Source organism: Camarhynchus parvulus, chromosome 2, assembly GCF_901933205.1.
Source record: "Camarhynchus parvulus chromosome 2, STF_HiC, whole genome shotgun sequence".
NCBI classification, from domain to species: domain Eukaryota; kingdom Metazoa; phylum Chordata; class Aves; order Passeriformes; family Thraupidae; genus Camarhynchus; species Camarhynchus parvulus.
In genome coordinates this window covers 86,495,091-86,515,939 of record NC_044572.1, presented here as the reverse complement: position 1 = coordinate 86,515,939, position 20,849 = coordinate 86,495,091, and the positions used below count along the sequence as shown (strand labels likewise).

The 20,849-nt window shown below is 40.9% G+C and overlaps 1 protein-coding gene across 2 annotated transcripts in view; it reads left to right on the top strand.

Annotated features, from left to right (window-relative positions):
• The window catches only part of EPB41L4B (erythrocyte membrane protein band 4.1 like 4B), a 164,714-nt gene that overhangs the window by 36,743 nt on the left and 107,122 nt on the right, over window positions 1-20,849 (top strand). For both annotated transcript variants that reach the window (XM_030943783.1, XM_030943782.1), the window contains exon 2: window positions 14,896-15,000. In XM_030943783.1, the coding sequence (XP_030799643.1) occupies window positions 14,896-15,000 (105 nt within the window). The remainder of the gene's footprint in view (window positions 1-14,895; window positions 15,001-20,849) is intronic.

Here is a 20,849-nt window from a genome sequence, read left to right as displayed (position 1 = left end):
TGTGTCCTGGGAACCAGATGTATTATGCCAATGGATTTTTTTTAAAATGCTGTTTTGAGTAGTTAGGCTTCCATTTTTCATGCAGTTATACTTCACGAAGTGAGTGCTTCAGAGGAGAATAACAAAGACAATTGTTTGAGTTTGATGTCTGCCCTTACCCTTGTGCTTCAAACAAATCTTACAAATTAATACTCACCCTAGATCATGGTTTATCCTGAAAATTCAAAACAACCAGCATATTTAACAGTGATGAAAACTAGAAGACAACTGGAACATAACTTGAGAAAATGCTTTGCTTCTAAATGCTGCATGTAAACAAAATGGCATTAATTCAGTACGAGTTACACATAACATCAGAAAAGGCTTGTTACCAACAAACTGTCAATCTTATGTCTCTTCATTTGCAGGAAGCTTAAATTGGGGAGGGGGGAAGTGGGAACATTTATGACTCACATGGATTGGGAGATAATAAATCTAAACCTATGTTTACATTTAAAATAACATAAGGCTTTAAAAATGTTTCAAACTGTTAAATATTTGTCATATTGTAGTTTGTAAATTTTGCATCTTCATGATTCACTGGGGAAAATGAATTCACTGGGAGTGAGAGAGTAGCTCAGGCTGAAGAAGGATGGTTTCCAACACATGAGATTTCACAGTCCCTGGATGTTGTGAAAATGAAGCTGGAAAGCATTTGGTGTTGCTTGCAGGCGGATGTGCACTCCCCACTGAGTCCCTGTGGCCCATGGAGTCTTGGCACTTCCCTTTGTGTGGAATATCTGAACAGAAAAGAGAGTGCTCTCACATCAATAAGCTGTATTTTGTTGGTCAACTGTGTTTGTATCAGTAAATATATTACATCTGTTAAAAGGTTGGCTTCTAATTCAATGCCCAGAGTTATTGAATAACAAGCGTGGAATCATTTCCTCCTCTGAAAGTTGGGAGTGGGGAGGGAAGATGAGAGAGACAAACAAAGGAGACAGCCTAGTTCTCAGAGACTGAAAGAGTTTTGTTGAGGACGTGAGTTCAGTGATATTGTCAGTAGAGAGAGTATTGCCTTTCAGTAAAGGATGAGTATGGCAGATCTAAGATAACCTTGCCTTGAGCTAGTACAGCAGGACTGTCTACCCTCCCCCTGGAGCCCTGGCTATTTTGAATTTCTTACTGATGGCCCAGTAATCTGTATGTGATGTATGAGAAGTGTGCATACCAAGGTCAAGACAGTGGAGTCTGCAAAAGGGCATAAACATATGTATGTTTGCATACATGTGTGGATTTGTGTGGCAGGGTTTGGTAGCAGGGAGGCTGCAGGGATGGCTTCTGTGAGAAGATTCAGAAGCTGGCCTCATGTCAGATGGAGCCAGTTCCAGCAAGCTTCAAGATGGAGTTGCCACTTGGCTCCATCTTGGCTAAATCTGCGTCCATCAGCAATGTTGGAGCACCTCTGTGATATCAAATACATTTAAGAAGGGGAAAAAAGCCCTGCACAGCAGCTGTGAGAGGAGCAAGAAAACTGTGAAAGAAACAGCCCTGCAGACACCAAGGTCACTGGAGAAGGGGGGACAGGAGGTGCTTCAGGCACCAGAGCACAAATTCCCTGCAGCCTGTGGTGAAGAGCAGGCTGAGGCAGCCCCATGGCCCTCTTGCAGCCCATGGAGGCCCACGGGGGGAGCAGAGGTCCACCTTCAGCCCATGGAGGACCCAAAGCAGGAGCAGATGTATGTCCAAAGGAGACTGTGCCCCTATGGAGAGAGGAGCCCATGCTGGAGCAGGCTGGAGGACATGCTGGAGCAGTCTGTTCTGAAAGACTCTGCTCTATGGAATGCTGGAGCCAGTCCTGAAGACCTATAGACTGTGAGAAGATTGCACTCTGGAAAAGTCAGTGAAGGAGTGTATCCCATGGAGTTGGATCCTCTACTGAAACAGAGGAAGGAAGGAGCAATGGAAGAGGAGGAAGCAGCAGTGAAGAGACACTACCCATTTTCCCCAGACCCACTCAGGGAGGAGGTAGAAGAGTCAGGGGTGAAGTTGAGCCTGGGAAGAAAGTGGGGGGGAAAGTTTGTTTAGTTCTGGTTTTATGTCTCACTGTCCTGCTGTTATTAATTAGCAATAAGATAAGTTAATCTTCTTCAAGTTGAATATGTTTTGCCATCACAACAGTGATCTTTCTGTACTTCTGTCAACCTGATAGGATATATGACCCAGCCTTGTAACACTATTGTAGCTCTTCCCTGATCTCTGGCTTGGCAGTGTCCCTGGCTACTGCCTTCACACGGGTCACCTGCACACCCCAGCTTGGTGTCCTCTGAAAAGTGATGTGTTCCATCTCTTTTTTCATATGGCAGATTCAGGTGTTGAGCAGGATAGGTTCCAGGATGGATGCCTAAGGGAATTCCCATTACAGCATGTCTCCAGGTAGTGTTCACAGCACTACCCACTTCCCTTTGAGACCAGTCGATAATCGACCTATGTAGACTGTAGTGCCCCAGTGTGGATGTTGGGATGTTGTGGGATACCATGCTGAAAACCAACAACAATTGAGATAAACAACTTTTGTTGGTCTCCCATCCAAGATGTTGAAAAGGCGTAATTAAAGATCTTCAGTGTGTGTGATTGGTGAGTGAGCATTCAGCTTATCACTCTCTTAATCTAAATTGTTTGTTTTCCCCCAACATATGGTATTTTCAATACAGGGAGATGAAAGACTAGTCTCTCTTAGTCTACAGACTCTGGCTGTATCAACAGTCATATGTGCTTTGTTGCTCAGCCTGAATAAACTTCGCGACATGCTGTCTCTTTCAGAATCAGCACAGCTGAACAAGTGAGTTGACACTTGTTCTTCCTGCATCAGCAGTGTCGTGTTGTATTTGGTTGCAATTATAGGCTCTGCTGGCTACATATATATGACTTTGAAGTCATCGGAGTTGCTGGTGTCATCTAAAAGCTGTCAGGCAGCGAAGCTGTCCCTACAGCCAGAGTTTGGCTTGCAGAACTTTGCTCCAACAGAAGAACCTGAGTTTGCTTTTGACTCTGTCCAAGTCTGTAAGTCTGGTAATGAGAAACATTGTTCATATTAATAATGTCTCCAGGATGGTGATGGATTCCCCAGCACTGGACACTTTTAAGATTGACCTGGACAGAGTACTGGGCCATCTTGGCTAGAATGTGCTTTTGCCAAGGAAGGTTGGACCAGATGACCCTTGAGGTCCCTTCCAACCTGGTATGCTATGAGTCTGTGATTAGTGGTAGAAAACAGAATTAGGGCAGCAAAATATGATCCTCCAGTGACTTAATGACTTTTCAGACTGTCAGAGTGTTTAGTATTAATGCTGATAGTTTAAGTTCTGTTGGATATTTAATTGAAGTATTGCAAGTTTGTGGGAGTTCTCTGCTCTTGCGTTCACTTTCATTGTGAAATAAAATTCTCCTGAGACAGAGGGACTGCTACCAATTTTGTTGGCTTTATAAATGAAGGTTTTTGTTACTGTCTGCAAAGAACTGGTGGTACAGTCTTTGCTGGAACCATCAAAGAGTGGCTTCATTTTTAAGTAGTTCATTATCCCTCCAACTAAAATCTATTCTGTGTAGCAGTGACTTTTGGATATGGACTTTGATGTATTCAAACTATAAGGCCTTAGTGACATTTTTTCCCCTGAAATAAAGAAAAAATTAAGAAGTTTCACTTAAAAAGTTAAGTTGTTATTTTAAAGAACTGAGGTGGTAGCAATTCAGCCATTTGTGACTGGCCAATTTGGAGTATCAGGTGTGATCTATCTTGAGAGTCAGACTCTAAGAGAAAAAATTTGCAAAAGTTGTCAAGCGGAGCAAAACTTGTGTTGAGGTAAAAAGCCCAGGTGAAAAGAAGCAGCCACAAGGAATGCCCCATTAGCCTGCCACAGTGCCCTGGGAGTGTCACCAGTTTAATGAGTTCTGCTGAATCTCTGGCAGACGCTACAGCAATAGCAAAGTTTCCCTGTGTTTGTCTGGTGGTCTGAATTAAACATGCAAGCTCTTATTGAGATGTTAATACACATGTATAATAAGCCAGCTGATACTATATTTTTTTACTCCTTTATGCTGCTTGGATTTAGTTTCCATGAGGGTTTTTTTGATTCTGTTTTATTTCCCCTTGCCGTGCAAATGTCCAGAATTCATTTCATGGCATGGAGCAGGCAGGGTAGCCGACCCTGAAAGCAAAGGACAAAACTCAAACCTTCCTGCAAACTACTAAAAGCTGCAGCTTGCTCCAAATGGATTTTCAAATCAAGCCATATGTGGGGCAGCTTTCTAGCTATTGCAAGTCCGTCTATATTCTCTGGAATGTATGTACATGGACCTTTGATCATGTGTTTTCATCTGTATTTTTGCCTTAAAATTTCTGAAGTCTGTCGTTTAAACTACATCCAGAGGAAATGCTGGCACACAACACTCCCTCCAAGCAGGCAGCAAAAACTGCAGCATGCAGGGAACCTGACAGGAAAGAAGCCTGACACTTGTGCAGATTAGTGGTTCTTCTTTTCTCACTTCTTCAAAAACATCACTTTTCCAGATTCTGATGAATACTGTTCTTTTCTGCATACTGACTCTGGGGTCAGAGGTTCTGTTTATAATGAGAGCTTTTATCTTCTCAGCCTCTTACCTAACTCAATTGGATGATCTGTTGGTTGGCATGAAATATCAACAAATCATTTTTGGCTAAAACCCAGTGTTTCTGCTCCTTATATTAACGCTCAGAACTTCTAAGTTTATTCAGTAAAAACGCCTAGACATGAGTCCTTGCTCATCTTTTAGAATGAGGATAAACAGAACGTTGTGCTGCCATGCCTATTTCAGTACAATAAGGCGTTCACTTGTCCTTCAGATCTGAATATTTATAAGACAGCAAGAAGTTAAATACTATACTATGATGAGAATTTATCTTGTCATGTAATTCTTTGGCAGCAGTGAGAAGATTAGAGTGCTAAACTTTGTTATAATAAATCTAGCTCTGCCATTGGTTTTAAGTGAGCAGTAGCATGGTCTGAGAGGTGTTTTCTATTAACTTGAATTGCTGTTTATTCTTTTTTATAGTGGTTCTGATGAAGTTTTTTGAATAAGAACCACGTGGCTTTTCATCTCGCATATTGTCTTTCTTGAAAGTAAATGTAATTTGTAGTGATTGTCTTTAATTGCATATACTTGTCTAATCATGTTTGTGTTTAAAAATAATTGTCTTCTTGGCTGTCCACTAAATGAAATACTTCTACTGGCAAACTTCCCTGGTCTTCCTCTGTTTTTAAATCTGCTGATTATAAACCTGCAGTTTAAGAGAGTTTACTGATTTTGCTGAATCTCTGGATTTTTGGGTGTCTTCAGAGAGAAGCAAATAATTGGGGTTGACTCTTTGGAAAAGACTATACCTTAGTGTATGAAAGAACAAAGAGTGACAAGTACTGAAGTCAATTGGCTGTCTGAATAAACAACATCAAAAAGAATTTCTTTTCATTTTTAAATCCATAGAGGTTCTGAGGAAAAGACCACATTAGAGCTTCATCCTCAAGTTCCAACTCAAGTTCCAAACTCCCTTTTTGGTCACTGCTTCTGTTTCACATCTTTGAACTTCTTTTACTGGCTGTAACTGTCAGGGGTGATTAATAATAAATACGATTTATATGGAAGGTTTAGCACATTATAGGGTAATTAATATAGGTAATTAATTCTAATGCTAGCATGCATGTGGAATTAATTTTGTGCTATGAAACGTGCCACAAATAGTAGATGTTATTTAAGTTTTAAAAAAGACATAGAAATAATTGACTGTGAATTATGTGAGCATTAACAGTGTGCAAGTTTATGCTGGAGGAGTGGTTCTAAGGAACTTTTTGTTTTATCCAGACATAAAAGTAAATTCATGCAGCATACATGATGTGATAGTACTAAAGGAATCTGCACCTTTTTGCTTTTACAGGTCAGCACTTGTTGGTGGGGGTTCTGTTCTATGCACCCAAAAGTGACAATCTTTAAGGCATTATGTAAGATACCAGTTCCTAGAGCAGCTGTCCTAGGTTTTGCCTTCCAGCCTCAGCACAGCTTTGTGGCCTCCCCTTGCCCGGATACCAGCGTCAGGAAGCAGCTTTTGGCTACCAGGCCCACGCCAGGCTCTGCTGTGTGGTTGTTTGTGTGGGGAGGGGGTTTGAAAGCGCTGTTAGCTTGAATTAGGGCTGATGTTTAACTGATGTAACTTCCCCCTGTAGCCAGTTCTTTACAAGGCATTCAGCTGCCCTGAAAAACCTCCTGGGTGGGAGTCAGGAACAGAACCTGTGACTTGTCTGCCTGGGAGAGTGGGAGCCCTGCAGCCTTAATTTATGTCAAATACAACTACTTGTGTTGCTTGTGTGTCTGACTGGCCATTACTGCTGGTCTGAGCTACATTTATGCTGAAGCCAGGTTGCCAGTAGAGCCTTACAGGTAAACTGCTTTACTGTAGGCAGTCATAAATGTGTCCTATTTAAAAAAATTGGAAATAGTTGAGTCAGGCACCCATACATGTGAATTGTATATGAAGGATGTGTCTATATGGAAAAATTCTGTTTGTACAATTGCATCTTTTTAAAACTATTTCTACTCCTGGAGCATTCAAATGCAGGTGTATAAGAAAGCAAAGGTGTCATTTGAAACTTTGGTACTGCATTAGCATAAGAAAGTGCAGAGTCTTTGCTAAACTCTCCCAGGAGCTCTTCTGATAGCACTTGCCTATTTCTCATTGTTCTTTTTAATGTCATCTTATGCCAGTGTTCCATGTTATTTCTCAAATACAGTTTAAATTCATGACCTAGAATTTTCTCTAGCTCTCCAGAAAAATGGCACCTCTATCCCACTGTGATTTGTGCAGGAGGGCAATGGGCAAGGGCAGCCTAAAGCATAACACTGAGTTGTGTTTGATGGTATCACCTCAAAGAGGTGGCTTCCACTTCAATGCCAGTAGCTTAGCTTTATCAAACAACACCTCTTCCTCTGGGAATGCAGAACTGTAAATTTTATTTTGAGTGAAATCATGTAGGTTAAGGAGTCTCAGCATAGGTTTTTGTTTTCCTTGCCCTAGCTACTTCGTGTTTCCACCACTTTGTTTGAGGGGCATGTAATATTTCAAGTGGGTCAGGAGGGGGAGCTGGCATTCTAGGGGTGAAAAAGAATCTTCTTTACGTACAAGTAACCCTTTGTTTAATTATGCCTCTGAATGTATAATTGTGATGGGGTAACCTGTCTGTTCCTGAAATAACAGGAGTCCAGACTGACTTCCAGAACATAAAGTTGCAAGTAAGGATATTTTTTTTTTTTACTGCTTTGTTCTGTGGCTGATGGTTGCTTTTATCTGTTGCCTGAGGATCCCATTTGGAAGTGCTGAGAGTGCTTTTCTCTTGGGAAAAGGTCTGTGTTGCCAGTAGTACATGTAGGCGATAGGGACAATGAGCAGAACCTCACCCTCCTCTGAGTCTAATAAAATAAAAATGTCACTGCTGGTAATAATGTTGACAGTAGTAATTGCGCATATAGGGCACCTACCATGGCAGTACCTGCCTGCCCTTCATGTGACTTTTGGAGAGATTAAAGGCTTTTCAAAGGCAGCATGCCCTTTAGATGAGTGATGGAAATGTGAAATTGCCCTGCATAAGGGTTTCCCCACTGCAGTGGGTTAGCCTTAGGCATCAGCCAGGCTCCTCCCCAGCCTCTCATTCAGTCTGCAGGATGGGGGTAGAAAATACAGGGGAAAAATGGGAATTAAAAGGCTTATGGGTCAAGATAAAGCTGATTCATTCCCTGACTCAAATCCACTCCTTCACTCCTGGCTTCTGTACCACCCCCTCCAGTGGTCACTGGATCTGCTGTGGAGATGACTGAAACCAGCTGTGTCCAGCCTGGGACAGCCCCATCTACTCTGAAAAAAACTAAGCAAGTGGTGAAATTATCCCTTCCAGATAATGTAGGTCTTGAGACATGTAGTTTCTTGCTCCTTTTTTCAGCAGCAAAACAGGCTTCTGAGCCTCTGGATATGCTACTACCATCAGTTTTTGAAGGGCTGTACTGTAAAATGCAGCTAGTGAAAGTGCCTATTCTGAAAACAACCATGCACAAATAGGTTTCAGAAAAAGTTGGCATTGTTCAGATCACTTTGTAAGTTTGGTTAACTTGTCCAATTGACGAAGAGACAGAATGTGATTGAGAGGTGGGGAAGGAAGTGACTGGAAGCAGGGATGTTTGAAGTGGCAAAGGAAACGCTATACTCTCCCTTCAAATCTCACCTGACTTTCCTGGATCTGCTTTATGTTTGTGTTACTGTATGTAGGAATCTCTCCAGTGAGCGATTCCTGGCATGGCTTTGGACTCTTTGGAGATTGTTTGCATCTGAGGTAATTCCCTCTCTGCTCTTCTGTCTCTATATTCTCTATAATGTTGTGCTGCCAATTCAATCTTTGATTCATCCTAATGAGTTTGTACTTTATGAATAATGAAAAATCTTTTCTTTCCTCCTATTGGAAAGCTTGAAAATAGTGTATTATCCTTCCCCACCCCTAGTTCTTAGTAGTTTGGGTTTCCTGGTTTTCTTTGCTTTCTTTCTTTGTTTTTATTGTTACTTCTTTGTTCTTGGGCCATTTTTTAATTTGCTTGTTTTATTTTCTTATTGACAAGTGACGGCTCTTACATAACAGGAAGAAAGCATAAGCCAGTGCAAGAGACTTTTCCAGTGTCACACTAGCATGGTAAATGTACTGTGATCTGACTAGAAGCCCAGTGCCATTTGGGTTTATGTAGAGACTTGGTACATATAAAATATGGTGATCTATTTATTTGTCCTTGTTCAGGCTTCTCCTCCAGTGAACGCTGATTCTTCTTGTCAGCAGCTGGTGGAGAGATGAAAGTCTGGCTGCTGTTAAGAAATGCTGCTGTGCAGCAATAGTGGGATTTACTATACCCAGTGTTAGGGGATTTCTTTTCCTTAATGACTGTCTACAAATTCTCATTGGCATCTTGGTTGCAGGAACCCAGCTGGCTTGCACTGTTGGCCAATCTGCCCACAGAGAGAATATTCTGAAGTGGTTGTGTGCTTATCTGAGGTTCCCTCCATCCCCTTGATGGGATGTGACTTGTGACAGTCCTAGCTTTTGAGACTTTTATCATAGGCTTGGAGTGTAATTTGAAGGAAACAGCTTGGTTTGTTGGTTTGGTTTATTATTTCTGGGAATTTGGGGTTCTTTTTGGTTTGGTGTTTTGTCATTTTTCAAGGGGTTCTTTAGCTTTGCTTCTAAGCTGCTTCTGCTCAGGAAATAGCAATTTTTAGTTTGGGACCTTGACAGAAATGACTGGGAGCAAAATGTTTGTTCTTTCAAGGTTCTAATAAGTAAATACCATTAATGGGATGTTTTTGCCTGCTGATGAAGGACTGAGGGCTTAGTGGTGTGTGTATGGATTTGGCATTTTTTGCTGGTTTGAGGTTTTATGCAGGGGGAAGTTAAGGGGATTTTGACTCTTGTTCTTAGCTAACTTCTCAAAGGAACTAAAATGAGTTTTGTTCTCCTTCAGATAAAAGTTCACATGCGTCATCACTTGCATTTTCTTCTGGGCATGTTCAGCAAAGCTGCTTGTTTCTGTGCTCTGTGCTACATTTAAACATCATTTGCATGCAGTAGCAGGCTTTGAAGCAGTACTGGTGTTATTGCCATGACAGGGTGAGAGGTTTAATGGTTATTTGAACAGTGTCACATTTTCAAGTGAGCTTGTAGCCAGTAATGAAAATTTAAGTCAATGGTTGGCTGGTAAGAAAATAACCTGAGAGCTTCATTGCAGCTTGAGCAAGTTAGCCAGCCTCATGGAAGTATGAGGTGCTAGTAAATAACTTGCTTTTCTTCAGTTAGCATTGATTTTATTAAAATAAAGTAGTATTTGCATGATTTCAAGCACAAAAAATGCAATTCTTTCCCCACTTTTCCGAATGTGCTCATTAGGCCACCAGAGGAGGATGGGAGAGGCACCCAGGTCATGGCTGGTTTGCAGTGTGCCCTCTGCCAGAGTGTCCTCTCTGGATGGCAGCTTGCACATTGGAATTTGAACACAAGTGGCTGACTTTGACAATACTGCCTGCAGCAGCAGTACTGGGATGGATAACGTGGTTTTCAGTGCAGCTTTTGCAAGCCCAGCCATGGCCTCCAACATGTACTTGGGCTGAAGCTGTTCGATACCCTGGATTTATAAGAATGTACAACAGTTGCATTTTTGTGCTTAAAATTATGGAACTGCTGGTGGCTTTCAGTACAGCTGAGTGTGTTTGAGCAACTGAGGGCTTGACTATCCAGAAGAAAGCAAGTTAAAGGACAGATGATAAGTGAGCACCAGGAGTCAAGGCTAATTAGGAGCACAGATGGCTTTTATGCATGTTTAGCCTGTCTGAGACACTTGGAGACAGCACTGCCAGTGACTGCTAAAAGGCAAAATGAATTCTCACTGCTAAGCAGCATGGCCAACAGCTAAAGCCTTGAGCTTGAAAATGAGCTTTAGGTTTGAAAATTGAGTTAATAACAGTTCAGGTTAACACTAACAGGTGTAAGAGGACAGAGCAGAACATATTGAGCTACTGTTGTTTTCAGGAGGTGCCAAGGAGAGGAAATGCTGGTGCCATCAGAGCAGGGCAGTATCAGGCCTGTGGAGGTGAGACTTGCTAGCTCCAAAGGTGCCTTTTAGAATTTACTAGAAACTCAGACCTGGAGTGACTGACCATCAGACCATAGCAGCCCACACTGAAAAACTATTTAACATATTGCAGAATACATAATCTTGTGCTTTCTTTCAAAACAGAAACTAAGCCTGCCCTACCTACCCATCGCTGTTCCTACTCACTATTCAGTTTGAGATGCATTGGCTTTGGTTGGAAAGCTAATTGGCTTTGACTTTTCTCTTGGTGATAGCTTATTTTCCTTAATTTTGGTTGTCATTTTGTCAGCTGGCAGACTATTTCATGTACCTCTTGGCCTATTTGACAGGTTGTTTTCCCAAGCAGTGCTTCAACTATTTCTGAAATCTGTAAATAGTTTGTTTGGAGCCCTGTAGTCTGAGCTCTCTAATAAGACTCAAGAATTTCAGCCTCTCCACTTGGGTTCAAGTAACTGCACTTGGGTTTAGGGAAAGTGTGGGCAGAAGCTCCCCAGCTCTGCTTGTCTGTGCTCTGAGAGTGATCAATGGCATCTTTGCACTGTATCTGCACTAAAATGGGACTTTTCTGGCATGTATGTCCACTTTCCATGCCCTTTGGCAAAAACCTTTCAAAGAGCTCTGGAATAGCTAAGATCAACACTAATCAGCTTGTTTAGACAGGGCCAGTTGGTGTAAAATGTCCCTGGCTGATCAATGTTCTCTTTACTTCATGTCTACCAGAAGCACATTAAAATCTCTTCCTATTTCCATGTCAAGTCCTGAAGAGTTTCTAATTAGGGAAGTTAATCTTTGTTTTGTCATGTTTTAGCTGACAAGAATTTCCATAGATTCCCTGAGACTGGGAACTCTCTGGCAGCTGAAAATGTAGCCTCCTTGAAATGTGGGCCATGCAGCTGTCACTGTTGTTGTGCAAGGTGCTTTATACCCATCCCAATTGGAGTCCTTGTAGGATGTGCAGTGAGTCCTCATTTAACATAAGAATTCTCTCTGAATGTGATTCATGATCCCAAGGAAGGTGATATGGGGGTTTATTTGAGAATGGCTTTAATGAAACAGTGGACAAAACTCTCATAACTGTTAGGTGGAGCAGGGACGACTGACATGAGAAACTTTTTTTTTCTTTTCTCTCGGTGATTGCTCATTATCAGGGAGGTTCCCAGTCTGCAAGTGTAATTGAGTCTTTGTGTTTCATCAAGTGCCTACCTCATGCTAATTCAGTTATGCCTTAGGTTGCAGCTGTAGTTTTGTTTGTAAGCTGAACATTTCATGCCCACCCTCCTGTGAAGTTTCATGGTGCTCGCACAAGTTCTCCTGAGTTCCAAGGAGCACTCCACCAGAAACTGGCAGTGCTTTAACTGATGTTTCAAAACAAAACAAAAAAACCCAAACAAAAACTCCCAACCCCAAAAAAAACCCTACCAAAACAGAAAGCAAAGACAAAAAAACCCAACAAAACCAAAACCCCAACAGACACAAACAAAAACACCCAAGTCAACACAAGGTTTTGCAACTTTTCTTACATCACTCTTCCCAATTATAGTAACTTCCATACCAACAAAATAGCAACTCTATATAGTAGTATATGCATACTGTTTGTTGCCATGTACTTCATTTTGTGAGATATAAGTTATGCAGGCCATTTACATCTGATACTTCTGAACCATCTGTCTAGCAAAGTGTGACTGCAAAATATTTTTAGTTTATGGTTGGGGTTTTTTAGCTGTATCTTCAGAAAATAAGCACAAGTCAAAGGTCTGTAGAGAGAGTATGATTTATTAAATTCCAGATTATTAGATCTACTATGAAAATTTTACTGTACAAAATAATTTTATTGTCTTTATGTGGTACCAGATTTTGAAAGGGGAAACATGTCTTTTAGCTACTGTTTTGTCTCGAAGAGGGGAGAAGAAAAAGATGATGAAAATCAAAACCTTTTGCTTTCAAGACCACTATCATGCATATGTAATGCCTAAGGAAAAAGCCTTCCATTTTGACTATTCCACCCATTTCATTCAGTGCACCTTAATTTATCAGTCCATAATCTGACCTGCTGGATTGTCAGTCAGTGATGAGGCAGAATAAAGAACAGGTAATCCTTTCCTGTTAGTAGAGGAAAGGAGTCAGTAGCTTTTATCTCTCCCTGTAGTGCAACATCTCAAAGAAAGTTTTGGGTCAGCAATTTGCTGGCTGCAGCAGCTTTATCATTTAAGGGGTACAAGTTGCTGGGAAAGCTCATTTAGTGACAAGTTAAATGTTACAATCTCCTGTAAGCCGTGTATGTAATACTGCATTTTATGGTCTGGCTGTGCAGTGCAGAGCTATTCTGCATGTAACACATGTTAAACATTAACTACTGCTTGGGTACAGAAGGTGGAGTGTGCTCTCTCTGGTTTCTATTGGGTGTGTGTCAGTGGAAGATAAACATATACTGGTAGTTAATGCCATAAAGCAAGCAACCATGAGCAGAGTAGGACATCAAGTGCATTTTCCTACTTTTGAATTTTTCATGTTCTGCTGTTCCTCTTTATTGCTTTTGAGGGTTTTCTCCTCCCTCACTTAAGCAAGATCTGTTTAAATTTTTTTGAGCTTTGGTTTGGCTTCTTTAACAAGTGCTGATTTTACTCCATATGAGAAAATATGTTCTGGGTACTTTTTGTTCTGTTTATAACAATTACTGTACAAGTAAAGATGATGACTTCTTAGCAATGCACTGTTTAAAGAGGCCATTGTAGTCTCAGCTGCCTTTAATAGACTGTTGAACTTTGGTTACTAATGTCTATTATCAGCCTCTTGCCCCCCTCAAAATAATGAAACACTATCTTACAATGACAGTTTAATGTTGGTGTTAAGCTTTTATGGAGCTTTAATTCTGCTCTTGAAATTTGATATGATTCAATTTCTGTGCTTCTGTTTTGTTAGTTAAAAAACCCTAAAAAGTACAACTTAAATAAAATTTGCTTCCTGTACGTGAGCTTGCTTGACTTTCTTGGAAAAACAGAGGTGTAACTCGTCATCTTGTCTGTTGCTGAAAAAACTGATTTTAGACAGCCTAGAACCCTGGACAGGAGTTCTCCATGTTATGATTGATGGTGCCTTTGTGCAGAAGACCAAACTAAAGGAACTGAATGCTTAACTGTGAATTTTGCTACATTTTGGGGTAAAGTGGAAATGCCTAATATGTTAGTTTTCAAAAATGAAAAAAAAAGGAAAATCCTTAAAGTTCTAAGAGGGACAGCAGTCACAAAAGTGGATCCTGATCAGTACTTCCCTGTGTAAAGTACAGCTGTAGCTTCAGTCTCACTCAGATTTATGATTGTCTCATGTATTTATGGCCAAGGGATGATTTTGCTCTAGAACTTGAAAACTTTATTCCCCAAGTAACTCAACAGGATTTGCATGAAAAATTGGTTTGTTATTGCCTTTTTCTTCAGCCCACCTTCAAGCCTTGGTTTTCTAGTGTGGAAGATTGAGTATGTAAATTCTTGCCTTAACCTCAAAACAAGTACCCAGGCCAATGCAGCCTGCCTTTAAGATCTGCTGAGTTTTCTACCCTTACCTCTGGGCCATAGTTGGGGTTTTAGTTGTTAACTTTTATTTCCATGCCTGCCTGTTTCAGATGGCATGCCAAGTAATATTTACAGCTTTTTTTGGCCCTCGTTTCTTCATTTAAAGTCTGTAAATATTATGGCAATTGGCAACATAAATGAAATATTATCAAATCCCATTAATTTTCTTCACAGTGCTCTTCGAGTGTTTAGGCTGTCCAGAATTTATTTTGCCGCTTCAGTGCTGATGTGGCACTGCATGATTGCAGTTGCTCTTGATAGCCAGCAGATTTCAGGCAATGTATGTTAATCAGGCTTTTCCTGGAGAATCTGACTTCCTGGGGTATAAAATGATGGCTCTTTGACTCAGGACACTTGTAGGGCATAACCCTTCCCTTTCTCTTGTATATTTTTAATTATCATGAACTTCGAAAGCTTGCTTTGAGAGTGAAAACTGATGCTGTTGGGATAGTTGCAGACAAGAATGGCATGTCACTCTGCTTCCTGAGGAAAATAAAATGTCAATGCAATTCTTCAGAATAAATAGAATTGCTCTTTTGATATTATTTTCCTTTGTGTATCTTTTCTCATACATTTGAACTTGAAACACACACAAACAAACCCACACTGGCCAGTTTTTAAAAAAGCATTTTCTTTTCTGTTACAGAAAAATGCAAAGGGACAGGAGTTGTTTGACCAAATTGTGTATCATTTGGACCTTGTAGAAACGGATTACTTTGGCCTGCAATTCATGGATGCTTCTCAAATTACAGTGAGTATAACTTAAATTGGTTTTTATGTTTTGTGGTAGTTTGTGTTGCCTGTTACTTTATTACTAGTGCAGTTCTATGGAGGGGTGTCAGCACTGGGGGCTGAAACAAGTGATGCCATGTTTGGTTCTTGCACATAGAGCTACATCCTCTGAATGAGTCCTGGGTCATCTTATGCAACATGTGTGTGACTTGATTGCGCATAAGTTAAAACAACAATGAATTTTGGTAAAGAAAAATGTGCTTTATGGTTAGTAGACTCATGGTATTCAAAATGTTTTGCAAGCAAGGATTTCTTGTAAATTTTCTCTCTCTGCTGTTCTGTGCACACGTTGTTGCTTTGTAGGTTTCGGTTCATTTGCAAGAGCAAAATGTTTTAACTAAAAGTTCTCCTCTTCTTCCTTATATAAGGACCTCCAGTATCTACAGGTAAAATAAATAAATCTAAAAAAAGTATTTACAGATCTGAATATATATATATTACTAGGATAGGGTTTAAAGGCTACAGCATTGTGATTACATTGTATTGACATATATTTAATATTTTCCTTTGTCCATTCACTCTGTGTGAGCAGGAAGTTTGACAAAAACCAGCACTGTGGAAAGAAAATATGCATATTTGGAAAATAAGTGTTTCTTTTAGTGCTCTCTGGTCAGTTCATAAGTGTTTTTTCCATGAAGCAGCAGAAGATGTCTTCTCTGGGATAACATAATAAAATAATGGGGGAATGTAGCTGCAATATTGACATCCTGGGAAGTGTAGGTTCTAAGCTTATCATCCCAGAATTCTCAACTTTATTCTCTAACAAGCTTGGGTCAAAGGATGGATCAGGGTTTAAGCAGCTGCATTATCATCTCTGTTTCGCTGTAAACAAAAAACAGGAAACCTATCCAGGTACTGTACTAATGACTTGATAATGGAAGAAGAGAATCTGTGGGTTTGGGGAGAAGCAGTATTAATCTATTTAAACATTATCTTAATGTCTAAATTAATTTAGGTTAATATCACTGAAAACAGATGTTTTGAATGAAGTATGTCATAATGGGTTGGGGTTTTTTAGGCGGTTTAGTGTGTGTGTGTTCCTGATAACATTTCTGAATACATAAATTGTGTATACTTTTATGATTAATCTGATTATAAGGACACAGCTAATACAGCAGAGCCTGCTTATAATGGGAAAAACACTTGATATTGTCACTGATTGTCAAATCATCCAACTGGGAATTTGATAGCTAGGAATAGTTACCTAGCAAGGAGTTCTGTAATGGTTTGAAAGAAGGGAAGCAGAAAGGGAGAGTGAAATATCCTTTCTCAGCAAGAATGGGGGCAGATCAGGCAAAAGCTGGGCTGAGGAAGCTAGGACTACTCATTTTCTTGTATGTTTGCAAAACTGAAGGGCTCTTTTGACTGGTAAGAAAGATGCAGATGTGAGTAGCTATGTCTTCTGTATGTAGCTCTCTCACTGGTGTTGAGGGCACAATGTGGCTATCTATACATGCAAGTGTTTCAGCTTTGTTTGCTATTTCTTTGCTCTTTTAAGGAGGTAAGTACCTGATGCATCTACAGGTGCAAGAGGGATGAGGGCTGTGAACAGCTGCTGGGGGGTCTGAAGAAAGCCAACTCTGGTTGCAGGGCTTTGGTGGTAGGGTTGTGGTTTCCTGAATTAAGAGCACTGTTGAGGGCAAAGTTTTTTACCTTCCATGAAATGCAAGGCCAAAAGCTCTTACTTGGCTCTTGTGTTTTTTGGTCTGGGTCAAGCTGGGCAGAGAGTAGAGCTTAGAGAACTTCAAGGCACAAGCTTTTATCTTGCCCAGCATCCTGTGCCAAAAGGTTTCATGCTTTAAGAGCCTTTCTTCATCTGTTTTGAACCTGTGACCTGCTCTTTTTGTTTGCACAGCAATTAATGCCTCGCCTCCATGAACTTCTGCTTAGTGCCAGCCCAGACACACAATGCCAAGTGGGGGACTGGGAGATTAAAACTGTGTAAACCCCTTTGAGGCTCTAAGCCTTTGTCTTTAGTATGTACTGTTAAGGGCTAAACATCTTTAAGCCACCATTACAAGTGAGAGCACAAAATAGTCTTTGAATAGTGGAGATTGCTTCTGTGTGCTCCAAGGCCAGCAGCTCTTGAGTTCACTATTTCCTGCAGTCCTGTAACTTTGCCAGAGAGCTGGGACAAGCAGTGTTGATAGCTGTGATTTAGAAAACAAAATCATGATTAGAGTTTATCTGCTTTGAGAGAGAAAAAACTTTAATTGTTTGAACAGCTTATTTTTAATACAAATCCCATCATAAAGCTGTAAAAAGCAAGATGTCAGCAGTAATGCAGAAAATACTGTAATGCCTATTCAGTGAACTCAGCATTAGTTTGTATCTTGTCCTCTTTGAAGATATCCATCAGAAGGATGCAGAAGGATAGAAGGATGTAGATAATCATCTTATAGTTTATTCTGAAACAAATCTTAGTGTACTGCTGTATTTTGAGTTACTTGCTATTAACTCTGGAAGTACAAATACTCTAATACAAGAAAACAGTTTTTTATTCTAGCTGTTACAGAACTTCAACCGAGATGTAGTGCTTGGGGTGACTGAAGGGTGTCACTCTGATGTTGGAGGTCTCTGCAGTGGTTTAGAGAAAATGCGAAGCTTATTGGGTTTTCAGTTTACTTTTACTACAGTCTATGTTTTCCAGCAAAGCAGGAGGCCTTGAAAACTTCAGCTGAGGTTGGGAATAGCAATAGTAAAATCTTGGGAGACCATACTATGGAAGTTCACTTGCCATGGGGAAATATTTCACTGATCTTTGTAGGAGTTGGTTGCATGCATCGTTTTCAATGGTTGGTTTGGGTTTTTGACACTTATTTTTGACCATTGGTAGCTGATGTTTATTCATTTTCAATCCAGGAGTGTCCTTTCTTTCTCTTATTCTAAATAATCTTAATAAAAAAAAGGCTTTCTGTTGTTAACAGCTTCTTCTGAGCTCTATATTTTATAGGGTCTCTCAAGATTTAGATATCCCCATTTCTACAGTTGCATTCTTTGTTCCAGTTTTCTGTCCTTTGATGCCAAAACATGGATATCCTCCCAGCCCCTCCTGTGTTTTACAAGAATTTGTAACTGAAGGATTGTCCATGTTTATTAGCTTGGAATTTGCTTGCTTCCATCATAATTTTGTTTCTGGTCACAATCACAGAGTAATTGAAAGGTAAGGATTTTTAAGATAAGTCTTTGAAATCTCATTTTTTTTTTTTTTAGTTTGTGCAAATGAGCTGCTGTCATCCCTGGGAATGGATGGAAGCAAAAGAATTAAATTGCCCTTTTTCTCACATGTGTCTCTTTCAGTGATCCTCTAAGTCATTTAAGTCCTTTATGTCTGATCTCTAATGTCACAAAGACCCCTTAGATTAAAGAAGATCTGTATGGAACAGCCTTTCCCAGCTGTGCCCTGCAACCAGTTGAACCCTTTGGAGGATGTGTGGTTGCAGCCAGTGTATCTGGCACATTGGGAAGCACTGGATTTACATTGTGTGTACAGCAAGAATGATGAGTGAGGACACCCTGTGCCTCCTGCAGGTGCTGCCCATGGCTATGGTGGGGACCAGGATTCCCTGAGAAAATGAGTGCCAGGACCAACCTGCAGTGAATTGTCCTGTTTGCATCTGAACTTCTCAGTATTGACCAATTTTTAAATTGGGTTTTGATGCAAGAGGTGAGAAGACAATGGAAGGAGGACATGGAGAAGGTTGTGTAGAAGTGAAATGGGCTTGCATGAAAGCAATTGCTCCAAGTAAAAAAAAAACAAGAGCTAAAAAATTGGCCAAAACTGTGTTCCCCAGAGTGGTCCTGACCAGCAGCAGTGTGTCAGGATGCACTGATTCTGACACTGAGATCCTCACCTCTATGAAAGACTGCCTTCTGGCCAGGTTTTTCTGAGAGTCAGGACCCTGTATGACTCAGGACAAAGGATTTCAGCAGTGCTGGGGGGCAGGTAGGAGGCAAGCTGGACAACAAATAATGTCAGTACCTTTGTTTCCTCTACACATCAAGAACTAGATTCCTGGATGTTTCAGGTATTGGGACAGGGGCTTGTAAGGGCCTTGGTTCATTATGACTGCCTCTGCTGTATCTATCTGAATTTTCTTTTAAGGGCTTATTGATCGGGTTTTTCAGCTGCTGCTTTTGATACTACTGCCGTGGCTTCTTATGATGTGAGGGATGGGGAAAAATGAGCAGTTCAAACCAGTCAATTAGCCTCATAGTGTGATATCTGGGAGTCTTTTTCCTTTTGTACTTCTTAATACTTTAACAAGTGTTCATGAAGCAGAAGAAAATAGGGACAAGCCTTTTTTTCAATATACTGGATGTGGGGAAGAAGGGACACTGGTAAAAATTTTGATAATGCTAAGTGTTTCCTTTTCTGCTACTGTTAGAAACATGCTATTTTCCCCATGAAAAGTTCCTCTGTGACTCAGTTTCCCTTCCCTGAATCTCTCTTGTTCCTCTGGATGATGAGCACTTTGGGACTGTGGTGGTTGCAGGATGTGTCTGTGGATTGTAGCCAAGAGCAAAAAATGCCAGTCACAGATGGAGGGTCCCAAAAGCTGTAGAACACCCTACAGCACTTGATGCTTCAGTTTCTAATTGTGGCACTGATAGGGATGCCAGTTCAGTAACTGGACACAGGCAGTGTGGCTGACTCCACAGCAATGCAGAACACCTGATGAATGTGGAACACTTCCATCTGTTGCTGTCCAAATCTGTATAGTGGTTTGTGAACACTTGGTGAAAGACTGCAAAACACTAACACATTCCAGTCTTTAGTCTTCCAGTAGCACCTGCTGTTTTGGGAGGACGTTTTTCTGACACAGACTTGAGAAGCAGGCGTACAGGGCAGGTGGTTGTTGTGTTGTCTGTCAGTGACGCTTCTGCACCTCTCTCCTGTGTGTAAAGAATTCTCTCTGGGACAGCAAACAGTCTGTGCTGCTTTCTTTTGTCTTTGTGTGTGGTTGGAGCATAAGCTGAAGTGATTTCTCAGCTTTCTTCCGCTGATATAGTCAGGTTTGTTGCCTACTTGTTAAAAATCCCTTCAGTTTATTTTTGCACGTTTGGACATAGGCATCAAAATTAAAAGTAAATTGCTAGAATTGATCTGGAGTGGTATCTGCTTTCATTGTCTGTAAAGTAAATCTAATGAGAAATATACTAGACCAGGAAAGTTTTTAATATATTTTTTATATAATTCTGTCTTTTACTTCTGTCAAGTCTGTAAAGCAAAATATTATTTGGTTATCACATGGATATGAATTAGGATAGGCTAATGGTCTTGAAGGATGTCCTTACATCTCTCTATTATTCTTGGTTAGTTTATCTGGTCTGCAGTTAAACCACATCATTTATCAGGATGCTTCTGAGATGGCTCTGTGCTGACTCAGACTGGGACAGGCCAGGCTTCCATGAATGCCACCCAACATGTGGAGGTCTCAGGGCTGATAAAGACCCATTAAGGTCTACCAGTGCCCTCATGGCTCTGGAATTAGCATCTGTGGCCTTGTACTTCCCAAGCTTTATCACAGCTCCATCTGCCCTTCTGCTGCTGGACAGCTCTGCTTGCACCCTGCATTGCCTGCACTGTCCCACTGTGTCTGACTTGTGGAAGGCGGCAGCCCTTCTTCACAGGGCAAGAGAGAGCTTGGCATGGGAGCTGCAGCTGAAGGGGCAGCTGGTCTGCCTTGTTCAGGCCAGGGACAACTTAGAAAACTGACAAACCTTTGCACCTGGATCAGGTTGGTCCTCGCACTTCCAGCGGTGTTGATTTGGTTCTGTACCACTGTGCCAGGGCCCTGTTCAACA